The sequence below is a fragment of the Talpa europaea genome (assembly GCF_964194135.1).
Source record: "Talpa europaea genome assembly, chromosome: 4".
In the NCBI taxonomy this organism is placed as follows: domain Eukaryota; kingdom Metazoa; phylum Chordata; class Mammalia; order Eulipotyphla; family Talpidae; genus Talpa; species Talpa europaea.
The window spans coordinates 68,403,665-68,420,412 of NC_140070.1; the positions used below are offsets into that span (position 1 = coordinate 68,403,665).

A 16,748-nucleotide genomic window follows, 5' to 3' on the forward strand; every position below is an offset into this window, starting at 1 on the left:
GAGACCCTAGTAACTGCCATGTCTTTCTCATGAGTCTCTTAAAACAGGCTAGAAATATGGAAAAAATATTCAGTACCTCATATATATATTTAATAACAAAACTACTTCCATTGACTACTTTTTACCCAGAGTGATTAAGGACAATAAAATAGGAGTTCTTGTTGCTTTATTATCTGATGAACTGCTAATAAGCTCCCATTAGAAGTTCCTTAGACATTACACCAAGTCTTCTTGGTCTTCTGATCACATATATATATATATATATTATATATATGTATGTATTCATATATATATATGCATTTTTCAAGTAAAGAAATGTTTAACAGATGTAAACTATTTATTGAATATTTGCCACCAAATATTGTTAAATACATTATCTTGCAGCATATAGCTTTCAAGTTAAAATGTCAGAAACAAACACCAATATTTACAATTCTTTTAAGGAATGTTATATAATGACACATTAAGGCGTAAATTCTTTTGGCTTATAATTCTTAAAAGAATGATAATAGCAAAAGTGATGCAAAATCTTCAGTGTGAGATTATGATTAAGCTACATTTTACAAAAATATGGTGTAAGATGGCAATAATCCCATTCAACATCCTGGATTAGATCCCTTCAGGAGGGACTGATAATTTATACAGTCAAACTTTAAAATTTACAGATAAAGGCAGTTTCATACCGCCACTGAGAAGTACATCTCTTAACATATACAACTTTCAGGCCACAGTTTTGAAGGTCTGAAGTATCAAATTGGTTTGATGAATTAGTCGGTTGGCACTTATGAACACATTTATTGCCCTGTTAAAAAAAAGAACAAGTATTAATTTTAACCAAAACTCATTCTTAAATATACTTATACTTAATGTCATTAACAGCAGCAATGACAACAATTTAGAAAAAAAGACGATTGGTAATATCATAACTTTTATTCCAATTTGGAACTGAATGGTCCTGCATCATTTGACACTATCTAGGAATTACTGCCCCCTAGTGGTTATAGCTGGCAATAAAGTGTTGAAGGGTTGATAATGATTGGTGGCTTCAACTAGTTTATAGGTCAATAGTGGTCAAAGAGGATTCAGATGTGTTCTCCAGTGGTGGTTCCTAGAAGTTACCAAAATAAAATCTGCTGAAGTATTATACTCAGTCTCAAAATCTGTATACCAACAGGCATAATAAGTACTTTACGAAAAACTAATTTTAATCTGATTCATCACAAACTAAACTATTTTTAGAATTTACTTTTAAAGCAAAATAATCATGTGATTTCAATATTTGGGAGCTGACAACACCTAATGTTCTTAAAAATAACTTTGTGCTGCACCCCATTCTCCTATCTGCCCATTTTCATGTGAAAGGAGCACAAAGTTGATGCCCTGGTCTCATTATGTGGTCTCATCAACTTCAGAGTTATTTTTTTTTCAAATATTTATTTATTTATACAAGAACCAGGGTACAGGCTAGATGCGTGGGAGGGTGAGCGGATTCACCAGAGATGGAGCTGGGAGCAGAACAGGCAGACTGACCAAAACACACTGCTGAGGGGAACAGTGGGTGAAACAGAAGGTCTGCTTCTCCATGTAGGATTTTTGCCAGCCGGCCGGGATAGAACCTGCACTGCAGAAGCTGCGAACAGCCTCACAGTGTGGCGCTTAACCGCCTGAGCCATCAGGGAGGCCCAACTTGAGAGTTATTACAGCTACTAAGTTTTATCTTCATACCAAGACATTTCTTAAAAAGAATCTGAAAAAATTAACTTAATGCAAATACATCCTCATATATTGAGGTACTTGTTCCAAGGTGGAACTTAATTAGAATCAAAAATAATGTTCCCGGGCTTCCCTGACGGCGTAGGCAGGCAGTTGAGCGCAGCGCTGTGAAACTGTCCAAAGCCTCTGCAGTGCCAGTTCGATCCCTGCCGACTGAGAAGCAACCCACATGGCGCAGCAGACCTCTCCTGTCTCGCCCGCTGCTCCCCTCAGCAGTGTATTTCGGTCATTCTGCCTGTTCTGTTCCCTACTCTGTCTCTGGTGAATCCTCTCACCTCCCACACCTCTGGCCTGTACCCCAGTTCTTGTATGCATAAATAAATGAATCTTTAAAAAAAATGATCCCATCATGTATTCTTTAATGTGCTTTTGGTTATTAGGTTTCACAGAGGACACACTGAGGAAAAAGAGATATATTTATTTTCAGACATCTGTTACTATTAAACTAAGCCATCAAGGATCATGTCCTCTAAACAAACAATAATTCTATGAAATAACACCACCAAGGCATTAGTAGATTTTTAGTGAGGGATCTTTAATTTGTAACATAAATATAAATATTTCAACCTGTTTGAACTGCTAAGAATAGCTTTGCAAAGTAATAACCATTATAATGTATTATTTTTTAAGTATTATTACAATATTGTATTGATTTGATGGACATAGGGACCTTAAAAATTCAGTGGTAAAATATTAGAGGTCCCTGTCAATTATATAAGAAATAATCATTATTTAGATTTTTTTACTTTAAACACTTATAAAATGCTATACCCACACAATAGCTAGCATTCTATTTGAAGCACAATGAACATCCTGTATGGTACGATACTGCAGGAGATACGGTCTCCACATCAGCTTAAACATTTCAAGTCCGTGTGTACATAATAAAAAACAAATTTTCCCATCTTTCTAGAGTGTTATACAACCAACTGTATGTAAATCTTAATGCATGATTTACCTGTTTAATATAATTCCTACCCAATTAAGAGTGATACTGTGAAAGCCCTTCCCCCACTGCCTTCCTGGACAAGGGATCAACAACTTTGCACACTTTAAAAACACCTGGAATACTTTACAACACACCTACACCCTGGCCTCACACTTAAGTGAGAATCTCTGAAGGTGGGGGCAAGGCACTGGGAATTTTTTTAAACTGACCACAAGTGTTTCTAACAAGCAGACAGGATTGAGAACCACTACTCTAACTTTATTATAGCAATTCTCAATACATCTGCAGCAACAATATCATCTTGGAAACTTCACAGAATATTCTTGGGTCTACTCCTGGCTTAAAGAACCAGAAACTCTGGGAAAGCAGTATGTGCTTAAACAAGCACTGCAGGTGATTCTACTACGTAAGTTTGAGAACCACTTCTTCAGGTAGTTGGTGAAGTAAACCAGTAAGCCCAACTTCACTCACCAGGTTTATGTTAGTCTGTAAGCTAAGAATACTTTCATATTTTCAGGTGGTGAAAATACCAAAAAAAAAAAAAAAAAGTAAAAAAAATCCAAAAAGAATGGTATGTGACAAGAAAATTATGTAAAATTCAAATTTTGTGTCTACAGATAAATTTTATTAGAATACAGCCATACCCCCTCGTTTCCCACTTGCCTTCACTGCTTTTAATGTATAAGAGTAGAGGTGAAGTGAGTAGCTGTGACAAGTCCACCTACCTTAAAACATTTGCCATCTGTCCCTTTTCAGAGAAGTCAGTTAATTTCTGCTCTACAATAGTGGAATAATTGGCTTCCCAACCTCTCACTTCCTATTTTTAATTATCTAAGTTACAACTGGCTTGAGTATTTATAGCAAAGGGTATGTAATAAGAAACAATCTATATAGCTATGCTATCATATAAAATCACAGATGAGAAATGACACTTACTTGCCATCTTTAAAATAGGTTTTCAGAGTATCACTGAAACTTTTGGAGTATTTTACAAATTCTTTCTTTTGGTGTTCCAATGCCTACAAGATATAAAAATAGTAAGAAAAAATAATAAATAAGAAAAGAGAACAACACAAAAGCTAAGGTGACATAAGATTACAGAAAACAGGGGATGGATAGACAAGCATTTTTAAGTGTTTAAAACAATGTATTTAAGTTCAAGGAAAACCCAGAGGTTAATGATTCAATAAGTTTCAATAATCAAACCTTAATATTTTATCAAACTAGATGTAAATCAACATTGAGGATGACAGATAAGCAAGGCTTCTACTAAACTTACCCTGCGATTCTGGTATTGATATTTCTTGAAGACATTATTCACTGTATCAAGAAGTTCTTTTATTGCACTAGCTATATCCCTGTTAAGGAAGGGAAAAAGAATCTTCTTAAAAAGTCACACCTATAAACCCTTTGCTTGTATATATATATGTATTTAAGAATTACTAATCATACTGTTAAACACCATATGAACACTTTGTCAAAGGTAAACATTTATCCAGTTGGTTGAGTGGATGTTTTAGACTTCACCTTTCTGTGATCTTCACTTCTGCATTGCTGACCAAGATTTCAACGATTAATATCGACTTTCCCAAATTGTTAACCTTTTATTCATCATTACTTAATCAAGTTTCTAAGACTATACCCCTGTCTCTCAACTTTTCCAGTTATGACTTTTTCTAATCTCTAGGTTAATGTAGCTATTTTTCTATTTCATGCAACTCATTTTTTTTTTTAACACTTTAAGTTATATACCTAATAGTTTTGATGTTCCTGGGGCCTTCCCTGGTGGTGCAGTGGTTAAAGTCTCAGCACTATCACCAGCCAGTATGACATGAGTTTGATCCCTGGCCAAGGAGTTAACCCACATGGTGCAGCAGACCTCTCCCGTGTTGCCTGCTGTTCCCCTCAGCAGTGTTATTTCAGTAGATCAGCCTGTTCTGCTCCCCACTCTATCTCTAGTGAATCCTTTTACCAGCCACCCGCACCTCTGGCCTACACCCGGTTCTTGTATGCATAAATAAATCTTAAAAAAAATAAATATCTCTTCCTCACATGCAGCTCTTTTATCTCAGGGGCCTCCCCTGGTGGTGCATAGGTTGAACGCTGGGATGCAAAGCTGCCCGCAGCCTCTTCAGTGCGGTTCGATCCCCGGGCTCCGGTGAGGGTCCCACACGGCATGACAGACCTCTCTTGCCGTGCCCACTGCTCCCCTCAGCAATGTATTTCGTCACTCTGCCTGTTCTGTTCCCCGTTCTGGCTCTGGTGAATTCTCTCACCCTCCCGCGCTTCTGACTGTACCTAGTGCTTGTATAAATAAATAAATCTTTAAAAAAAAAAAAAAAGACATGTTTGCCCTCTACCAAACTTTTGCTGCCATTATTTCCACTATTTAAATTAGTAGAAGAGAGAATATTAAAATATTCCACCACCTTAATCTTTTCAGCTATCATCAATATCTTCCTCCTCTTCCTAGGAACAAAAGGATCCTATTTCTCATTTGAATTGACTATTCTTCCAATTTTTTTTTTTTTAAAGATTTACTTATTTATACAAGGATTGTTTACAGGCCAGAGGCGCAGGAGGGCGAAGAGGGAATAGCAGGCGAGACAGGAGAGGTCTGCTGCACCATGTTGGTATCTTTGCAGCCAGCTGGGATGGCACTCACGCTGCAGAGGCTTGGGACAGCTTCACAGCGGTGTGGTCAACCACCTGTGCCACCAGGGAGGCTCTATTCTTCCTATTCTTGAACCATTTCTTCTAAACTCTGTGTCTTGTACCTATGCGCCCTTTTCAATTTCTACTTTTACAGCATTTTTATTTTGTCAAACTGATCATAATGTAGTTCTGCATTCTCAGATAGCTTCACATTCTGTAAGGCCAATCTTTTTCACTTCCATTCTCTTAACGATAAATTGCTACAAAAACTTCTGCCAGACAAATGCAATGCAAATGAAGATATAAAATAGTAAGACCTATAAATCTAAACCATCACAAGCATTTTCTCATTAACTTTTTAATGAGAAATGTCAGAATTTAGTTATTTCATATCTAAAATGTTTCAGCTTTGTTATTTTTTTTTTTTAAGATTTATTTATTTATTTATATAAGCACTGGGTACAGTCAGAAGCACGGGAGAGTGAGAGAATTCACCAGAGCCAGAGCAGGGAGCAGAATAGGCAGAAGGACTGAAGTACACTGCTGAGGGGAGCAGCGGGCAGCAGGAGAGGTCTGCGTGCCATGTGGGATCCTCGCCGGCGGCTGGGGATCGAACCGGCGCTGCAGAGGCTGCGGGCAGCTTCACAGCCCAGCGCTCAATCGCTGTGCCACCAGGGAGGCCCTCAGCTTTGTTCTTAAAGGCAAAATCCAAGAAGCAAAGTGTCCAGATTTCTGTGTACATGTAGTGTGTTTCATATTTCTATTAACTTAGTATGAGGACATTCTAAGAATTACAAGTATATAGATTATTGTATAAAGAAATATCTTAGCCTATTCTACAGTAGTGATGAGATTCTAATAAATATTTCAACAAATACTTATTACTTCCTATATGTAAAACACCGGTTTCAGGCTGAAACATTATAGATATTTAAATAGGACAATGGATTTTATATAGAAATGAAATCTGTCCTATCATTTTTTTGTCCCTAGTAAGAGCACTTTTAGTTATATGACTGTCCCTCTCATTTAGATTTCAAGCAAATTTAATTCTTCTGTATTGCTATGATAAGCATGAATGCATTACTGCTTAATGAGTATCTTAGGATATTCTATTAAGTGAGAAAATTTTCAAATTCAACAACTAAATAATGTCAAATCTCTGAATACAAAAAATTTTCAAATACACAATTTAATTCCATTAAAAAAGTACACAATGGAACAAATTAGGTATCAGACAGATGTTTACACACAACCATAGTTTGTGGTATACTTAAATATAATGCTACTGAAGGATTATAAATGTATGTATAGGGGTAATCAACAAGATGAACATATGTTGTTCCAAATATGTCTTGGTTGGGTTCCATAGGTCAAAGAGTAATTCTGAAACTGGATGCTTCCTCCTGGGGAACATAAGACAAAACAAAACAACCAAACAAATAGGGGCGGCAAAAGAGAAAAGGGAAAGTTTGCTGTGTGGGGCCCCATGTCAACTAGTGATTACTGGGAATTTGCCTATACTTTAAAAGACTGCTAAACAGGGCCTTCATGGTGGCGCAAGGGTTTGAACATCAGCACTATGAAGCTGTCCGCAACTACTGCAGCACGACTTCGATCCCCAGCCAGGAAGGTGACCCACATGGTGCAGTAGACCTCTCCTGGCTCACCCGCTGCTCCCCTCAGCAGTGTATTTCAGTCAGTCTGCCTGTTCTGCCCCTCACTCTGTCTCTGGTGAATCCTCTCACCTTCTGCACCTCTGGCCTGTACCCCAGCTCTTGTATGCATAAATAAATCTTTAAATAAATAAATAAAATAAAAGAAGGCTTAACAAAACAAACACTATCTAAGTGATTCTGCTAATGAACCACTGTTTTGGGAACCTAAAGCCTAGAGGTAAAGTTTGACCCAGTACTGACATGAGAACTTAATAAAGAATTCTATAAACCAATCTATTTATCCCCAGGCTTGGTCTTTTCTAAATCCGATCTGCAGCTTTTTGTCAAATATTATGTCATCTGTCTGTTCAAAGAACTGCATTTTATTTATAGTACCAAGATTTGCTACCAGGGAAAGCTAAATTGTGGTAGCAATTACCTGAGGGTTTGTTTCCTACAAGAGAAAATACGAGGACAAAAAAATTCTTCAGAGCAATTAAGCATATAAGGTAAGAGGAAACTTGAGGGTAAAATAACTACAATGTAATTATATACATCTGGAGTTACGGATTCTGAGCTAAGATATATAATATGGGTATATTCTAAGAAAGGAATTCTGTATTCTGCAGCTATTCGGTGGGACAACTTTGGGAAAATATAAATACTGAGAGGATAACGGTTATCAAATGAAATGTAAACATTCACTCTATCAAAAAATTGCATGAAATAGTAATTTCTAATTACGTCACCCAAATTTGTAAAGCATGTTTATGCAAACACTGTAAAGGAAGGCAATTTCTATACTAAATGTTTAATTTGGTTTAGAACCAAACCTTGGTGAATTTTTCACCTATGAATATGCAAGTAAAGATTACAAAGAACAAATAAATAAATGTGTAACTTTCTACTGTAAAGACTAGATGACGAATTTCTACTGGTCATCCATTAATTGGAATGTATCAGACTTAAACACTGAAGTAATAATATTTGCGTAAGCAATAAATGTAATCAAACAAAACATTCAATAATTAAAATAACTTTAAAGCATTTGTTTGCTACATCATTTTTCTTAATCAACTCGATAGAGAAGGGGGAAAGTCCTATTTCATAGTGTTACAGCATATATTCAGAGTATGCTAGGTTCAGTGCTATGCACTTTAAGCACATTTCTTTCAATTCTTATGGATATCCTCATTTTCACAGGTAGAAACTAAAATTACTGAGGATAAGCAATTAGCTAAGACCATAAAAGCTCAATGTTGGAATGGAGACTCAAATCTAGGTCTGCTAATATATATAAACCACCTGAATAGTTAACTGATAGGTATCATTTTTCTACTCTAATAGAAACTATAACATGTACAGGTACTTGGTACCTGCACAAATAAAGTAAATATATTTGATAAACGCTTATTGGAAAACATTGCTAAAAATAAGAAAGAAAAATAGTCGCTGTTCAATACTCCAAAAGGATAAACCAGTTTTTTATTTTGTTGCAATTTTATCCATCAACTTGTGAACAGATAAGCAGAAGTGTAGCAAAATGTATTAATGAATGTAGATATACTATACATATCAATCAGTGATACAAATAATTACACCACAAAACTGTGGTGTAATTCATACATAGTTGCTAACATAGTAACTATGTATGTTAATTCATACATAGTTGAATTTTAGGTTAGGAAATAATATATAACATCATCTACTTCTTATGGAATATTATCCTTTCTAAAGTGATTATGAAACTAATTTTAATTATCATTAATTTCAACTCAGTTGTGCTGAGTACAGCCCAGAACACTACAATGAAATATTACTATTACCCCATAGAGTCAAGATGCTAATTCAGCCTTTGTCAATGATAATGGACAATACTCTCAGGCTTTTTGACCACAATTTCCTTATGATTAAAATAGAGTTGTTGGGGGCTCCCCCGTGGCGAGCATTTGAGCGCTGGGTTGCGAAGCTGCCCGCAGCCTCTGCGGTGCCGGTTCGATCCCCGGCTGCTCCCCCGGCCACCGGAGGAGGGTCCCACATGGCACGCAGACCTCTCCTGCCTCCCGCTGCTCCCCTCAGCAGTGTACTTCGGTCCTTCTGCCTGTTCTGCTCTCCGCTCTGGCTCTGGTGAATTCTCTCACCCTCCCGCGCTTCTGACTATACCCCAGTGCTTGTATAAATAAATTAAATAAAATAAAAAATAAATCTTAAAAAAAATAAAATAGAGTTGTTAATAACGTGGTTCTCAAACTCTCTTTTTAGAGCCACAATGGGTTTAGCACAGATGCCTCAGGAACTCCCTAGGGAAGTAAAATAGTGTCAAGGCATCAAGATAAGGGTTTTGGGCCTACCATTTCTACTGAGGCTTCCACAACACTATTCACAAATTCCATTACCTATGCTGGCATTTTATATAAGATGTCCTTTATCACACTTCTTCCAAAAAGTAAAAAACTTTTTCTCCCTCAATTATCAGTACCAACATTATGAATCCACAATTGAGAAATAGCAGAGAAATCCCTGGAGTCAAACTGCTTGGGTTTAAACACAGCTCTACCAACATATAAGGTCTGTGGCCTTGAGAAAGTTACTTAATTTCTTGTGCTTCACTTCCTCATCTATTATTGGGGTGTTGTAATAAGTAAATACATGTAAAGTGCTCTAGATTTTAGAAATAAATGTGTCTGAGTTCCTTTTATGTCCAAACACATTTCCTTTTAAAAAAAAAAAAAAAAATCCAGGGCCTCCCTGGTGGCACAAGGCACAAGGGGTTAAGAGGCAACCTATGAAGCTGTCTGCAGCCTCTGCAGCATAAGTTCAATTTCCAGCTGGCCAGGGAGCTACCCACATGGTGCAGCAGACCTCTCCTGACTCACCCACTGCTCCCCTCAGCAGTGTACTTTAGTCGATCTGCCTGTTCTGTTCTCCGCTCTGTCTCTGGTGAATCCTCTCACCCCCCACACTTCTGGCCTGTACCCCAGTTCTTGTATGCATAAATAAATAAATCTTTAAAAAAAAAATCCACAACAGTTGACTTCTTTCCTGACATATTAAAAATAGTTAAAGGAAGTCGGGTTTTCCTTTAAAGGTAAAATATTTACCTTAAGGTTTATTCCTGTGAAATGGATTTTGGCTAACCAATGAAAAGCCTTTATTGTACTTTCTGGTCCTCAATTATTGTCAAAGAAGAGGAGGGTCAAGTCTTCATAGCTGGTTTGCATACCCATAATGAATCATTACTGTCTAAAATGTGACATACTCTTCCCTCAATATCACTCAAAAGAGGTGTCAAAACCAGTTAAAACAACATATTGCAATGGTAATTACAAAGAATGCTTTTTCTTTTTTTTAAAGATTTATTTATTTATTTATATGAGAACTGGGGTACAGACCAGATGTGCAGGAGGGTGCGAGGATTCACCAGAGACAGAGCGAGGAGCAGAACAGGCAGACTGATGAAAAACACTGCTGAGGGAGCAGCGGGCATGACAGGAGAGGTCTGCCGCTCCATGTGGGACCCTCGCCTGCCGGCTGGGATCAAACCAGGACTATAGAGGCTGCGGACAGCTTCATAGCGCTGCATTCAACCACCTGCGCCACCAGGGGAGGCCCAAGAATGCTATTTCTGAGAGATGAGGTTAATACTTCAAGTGTGCTTCCTTAGGTTCTTTAAATTTAGACACGGTGTATAAAGCAGCCTGTCCCAGAACAAGACCTGTGCTAAATCTTTACTTTCTAGCATTTTCTACTTGTGGTTATACTAAAAAGGTAATGCCATTATAACTATTCCCAGCTTTCTTTTGTTTTCCATAACTGAGGCTGAAGAAAACGAGCATTCTTCCCTCTTTCTCCCGTCCTCTTGCCCCTGGTTTATTACCACTGACATAGCTAGGATGCCCCCACTTGCTGTTGCTCACCAGTCAGCCTTCCAGTCTCAGTTCTATTCTCATTCTTCTTTAACCTGCATTCCAAAGGCAGGGACTTGATAGTTAACAATCTGATCCAAACCAGAAAATGCTAGCCACACCTAAGAGTACATTACTATCCTAAAGACCTGTGTTATTTTTGGAATAAAAACAATAATGGTTTCCCCTGTTATCAACAATCTAATTTATACAACTTCTCTATTCACTTCAATCTGTCATTTACATATTTCCATTATTTATGTGGTTCAAATTACATTCCAGTTTATTTACAATTCATTCACTGTTGCTAAATATAATAAAAAATGTTATTATACTCTAAAACTAAATCCCACCACTTAGAAGTTAATAATAAAAATGTAGCATTTAAACACTTCAAATTATTAATTTACTTTAGTATTAATATCAAAATAAAAATCCAGAACAAGTGGTTCCTTAGAAGTATTTTTAACAAAAGGAGAAGCAAAAAGAAAAAAAAAATTGCTTACTTGATTGTCTGCAGAAACCTCACTCTGTCATTAATCTCATCTGGGATCTTACTGAGAATCTGTTTAAGTGCTCGTGCCTTTTCATTTAGGTCCTGGAATTCTGGCTCTGGTCGTTCAATCATGTACTCTGATGGGGAAAAAAAAAAAAAAAACAATAAAAAGCTACTCAACCCTCCCCTCACCCCTGAAATTCAAATCTAAGAATCCCAATGATGGTCAAAGGGGTGAAGGTATGAAGATAGAAAGGTCAGATAATTAGAAAGACCATGTTGCAAAGCAGAATTCATTAGATTTCAATTTAGTTTAGTAATAGAACTACCTCCAAGTAAAGCATCTGAAAATGAAGACAATATGGGATAAATAGCAATCCCCATGTGACCCATAAACAAACAAACAAATAAATAAATATGGAAAAAAAGGCCTAAATAGTTTTATCGGGCCTCTGAAGCTATACTTCACAAGGAAACCTTAAGGTAATAACACTCATAACAAATACAAAGGCAATATATCTGCCAACGGGGACGAGGATTTTAATAAACTCTATTGAACACACAATGGTTCATTATATCAAAACCCCAAACAATGCACAAAAATCTTCACCACATTTTTAAAATCTCACTGGGAGTACCAACAAAAATCCAACACAAGGGCTGAGCTCACAGAACATTAATTTTGGAAGGGAAATTCAATTCCACGAGGCAAAGACAATGTAAGTTTACTAACAGATTCATAGACATGGAAACATTACAAATCTACCAAAACATGAGATAGACTTAGCCTAGCAAGGCAGCAAGTGCTCAAATCTTGATGAGGACTATACTATCAGTTATGAACTCAAAATCTACTTTTGGATGAAATCTTTGTCTTTTTCACAACTGGGATAAGACTGGGATAAGATAAATCTTTGTCTTTTTCACAACTGAAATAAGTCAGAAGGAGAAAGACAAATATCAGGTGATTATAATCGTATGTGGAACATGAAGAAACAAAGGAGCAAGAAAACTAAAGCAAAAGAAACCCTAGAAATCTGACTTCAAAATTGAGGCAGCAGACTGGGGAAGGTAGGTTATGGGGAGCAAAAGTAGGATGGAGTCAATAAACTTTAGCGTAGGATTATTGGTGCTTTGGTGCTGGCTATGGTGTGGTAACATATATCTGAAGAGATGTGATCCTGTACCCCTAAATCATACAGTGTTGTAAACATTGCCCAAATTACTACAATAAAGAATACAATTAAAAATAAAAATCCACTTTTTTTCTCCCTTAATAATGGAAAATTTTACCCTTTGTTCTAACTTAGTGGAACAGGACTAGTAAATCCATTTCTAATAATTAAAAAAAAAAAATAAGACACAAAGAGAATGGTTATTGTATTCGCCTCTTAAATCTGTGCAGGCCAAAAAAAAGTACATTAAAGTGAAAAACAAATCTAGTTCCTTCAAACTGCTATTTGTATAGTTAACATAAAATAACCAACGGGATCTACCACTTAGTAAAAATAAAACTTATAAATATATTAATAGGGGAAAACAGTAAAGCATGCATCACACTATACTTCAAGTGATTTATATTAAATCTAACAAATATAAAACCCAAAGCAAGAACTACTTTCTATTTAATATATACTTTTATCCACTACCATCACAAAATTAATAACATCAGCAGGAGGAGGAAAGAAGGAAAGCCCTTTTGTCAAATAATAAAGATTGAGAGGAAGTGCTTTTCAACAACTGTAGGAAAACCAAAGAAAATTCTTTCTGATACCTTCTACATCATCAGCTGCCATTCGAAGAAGAGATTCTGTAAAATTAACTTCTACACTTTTTTTCTCTAAAATTTTCATAATGATATCTTGTGTGAGTCCTGGATTTTCTTTTTCCGCCTATTAGAAAGAGAAAGTAGGTTTGCGTTACAGAAACAAAATAGTATTTTGAGGCCAAAACCTTATTGTCTGAAACCCGTTGAGAACTTCAGTTTATAATGGCAGAAATCTTTGTACATAAGGTGTAATGAAGATATTCACAAATGTTTTGTTACAGTTTTTAAGCTACACGTCCCACTTGAACATAAAATATTTAACATTTCCTAGTTCTTTATACTCTCTTGCAGTCATACTAATATCAAAGATAAAAATAAAGATTATATGTATTCTGATAACCCATCAATTACTTTTTCAGTAATTTCATAAAATATGACGTGAATATCAATGAAGGCAGAACATTACCTTTACTAGCTTTCAGAACATCACTAATCCTCTATCACCTTGTTTCACTAGTGAGTCTACATTGGTCTGTTATTTACTTACACTTCCTTTGGCACTGAAACTATCTGGCCATTTCAGGACTGAGCATAAAGAGTTCTGAGTTTACCAAGTGAATGTTCAGATTCTGGACTTCCGCAATAATTTTGTTCCATTTTATTATTTTTTTAATTTTATAATCACACTCTAAATTTCTTTTAGAATGTCTGCCAATTTTAATCATTATGCTGATAATGTCTTTACTTTTTTGCCCTGACATTAAATAGTAAATAGAAACACAATTTATGATCTTAACCAGGTGGCAATCTATTTGCTTCCTTATTTGTCAAGCACATTTAATCTCTGCCTCTTCAATCCCATTATATCACTGCAGATCCCACTTTCTTCTGCTCCTTTTGCTCTTTCCATTATAACACCTTGTTTCTCATTCGGCTTCAAGTATCAAAAACTGAAAGGCTGTGAAGTAATATGGAAAAAGAAAGTATACACATTTATCTCAATCCTGGGATCATTTTAACTGCCGTCAAATGCTATTTAGGGAAATCATTTCAATAGATGATTAATAACAAAGTATGTCCTAGTAAATTCCATTTTTTGATGCCTTGTTTCAACTTTCCCTTCCATGATTATGTTTAGGATAAAATCTATTTCTAAAAAAAAGGAGGTACCTTTAAAAGCTGTTACTTTTTAAAGGTTTTAAAAGATGGTTTAAGATACTATGAACATTATTAATTTGGTGAAATGGCCCAAAATTACAAATACCACACTATTTAAATAATAAGCTTCTGTAACCATCATTTATCTTCCTTCCCTAAGCAGCAGTACATTTACCAATATAATGCATTATCTAGAGGGCAGGAGACTATCCTCAATGTGCTTACAGAGAATGCCAGTCGAAAAACATTTCTCTGATTAAATTATAATAAAGGTTAAATGCTGAAAGTTCAAGTACAAACTTTTCAAGAGCAAGTTGGTCTGAAGACCCAAATTGCCAAAGCTGGGGCATTAGAAATTTAAGAGGTTATTAACTTTTTCAGTTAACAATGCAGTTGGTGCCAAAAGAAATATTTAATAGTGTTGTTATTATTAGATTGAAACAATAATTACATATATCCTAACATGTCAGCTTTAAAAGAATACATAATATGAAAGAAAATTATTTTACCTCATTCTGAAATAATTATGGTTACTTACTGAAATCTGTGTATTTGTTGGGCACTATACAGTATCTCAAATGTTCAAATTACCTTAGACCCTGCCATCCTCATTTCCTGATTATTGTGTGGTACTTGCTTTTTATCACAGGAGTGGCCAAAAGTCTAACCTCACAAAGATATGACATCATTGAAAGGAATGTAGCTCAATATATTGAAACTGCAAACTACCTTAAGTAGCACAAAGTGTCAAAAAGATAGTGAGGATCACTGTGTTCCTTCAAAATTATTAAATAGCTCATCACACTGAATTTGCTGTGGGATGCTAGGATACCTCAACACATGGTTTGAGAACAGCAGTCTTATTTATTACCTTCTGTACTTAGTATATTCTGGTTGATGTCCTGGTTCAGTTATTTACTTTTTATTTTAAAAGTCTTAAATTTACCTAATGCCTGGCTGACAAATTAAGGATATCAATCTTTAAATCAGAGATTAACTATCTATACATTCAGATTTTCTCCCAGAATACAACCTTGAACTCTGTGAGTACACAATTTATGGATGAATCAAACTGTGAGAGAAACTATTCCAAGGGCAGTAATATCCCCTCCTGTGGATCAGTGATTCTCAACAGCCAACATATCAGAACCACCCAAAGGGGAGAGGAATCATGGAGAACAGACATCTTAAGAAGACAGTATTACTTTATTTGGGGAAAATTTATTTTAATTCTTTTTCTCCAAACAAAAGTAGGTATTAAAGCCTGATAAATATTACAGTTTTCATGGACCAAGAACTAGAAATATGAAAACACACACACATATGGGCATATGATCAGTTCAGTTTTTCCAAATCTTTTTCTAAAAAAGTTATAGTTTTAAAAAAACTCAAAAACCTCATTTTTCAATACATGCCCTCCTTTAATCTCATTGGAAATTAAACAAATTGAATATAATTAAGAATAAATCAGTGCAAAACTGATATGCTGTCCTCCAAAATAATGTTCACTATCTCTAATTATCAGTGCTTTGAATAGGAAAATACACATGTATCAAGTCAGATCTATCATATCCACATACTCGAAGCACAGTTTCCTTTTATTGTACTTTAGTGTTAAAACATCAGATCACATAGGGATATTAACAATAAAAAGCTTCAAGAAACCGTATTTTATTTCTGATATGAATGTCATTGCAAATATCATCTGCTACTTCAGATAGAGTATTCTTTATGAGGATACATAGGTGAATCTTCTCTCAGTTCTTGGTATCAGGAAAGCGCTGAAAAACTGATTTACGCCTTATCAATACTACAGTGCAATTAATCACTTTTCTTTGGCCACAAAGATGCTTAAAATAATCCCCCATCATGCCTCCCTAAGATCAAAAAGGTCATTCCAAAATCACACTGATACTCAAAGGAGGGAGGAAAAAAACTGATTGTGTTGCTTTGTTAATTCTCTTCATTAACCTAATGAAGGAAGCATCTTAATAAGGTTAGAATGCATATGTATACAAGCACCATATTTGAGTATTATCAGGTCAAAATAGGTATAATCCAATATATACAATGTAAATTCTTGTGGTAATATATAAAAGATGTCTAAAGACATCACCTAAGCTGCTCATTAAGAGTGGTGTCACTAATCTTTGCCACAAAAAGATACCAAGCTAGATGGATGTACAGTTTTAACTCCAATGAAACTTAAGTATAAATGTATTCTAGATTTAACATTAAAATGCTTTACCTGAAATATTACGTAGTCTTAGGTATTGATGGAAACAAACACACAAAAAAGTAAATAAAAATTAAAGCTGTGGGCACTCTGACATAAACTTGGGAGGGGCAAGTGGATAAAGTTTTATAGGAAGAAAAGTAGATACGC

The 16,748-nt window shown here is 35.7% G+C and overlaps 1 protein-coding gene across 1 annotated transcript in view; it reads right to left on the reverse strand.

Moving 5' to 3' along the window:
- Positions 1 to 720: 720 nt before the first annotated feature.
- Positions 721 to 16,748, reverse strand: part of PDCD10 (programmed cell death 10) — a gene marked incomplete at both ends in the record, with an annotated part of 29,345 nt that continues 13,317 nt past the window's right edge. Inside the window, 5 exons of the mRNA XM_084231625.1 lie at positions 721 to 802; positions 3,659 to 3,741; positions 4,002 to 4,080; positions 11,447 to 11,573; positions 13,211 to 13,328. Of these exons, the coding sequence (XP_084087751.1) occupies positions 721 to 802; positions 3,659 to 3,741; positions 4,002 to 4,080; positions 11,447 to 11,573; positions 13,211 to 13,328 (489 nt within the window). The remainder of the gene's footprint in view (positions 803 to 3,658; positions 3,742 to 4,001; positions 4,081 to 11,446; positions 11,574 to 13,210; positions 13,329 to 16,748) is intronic.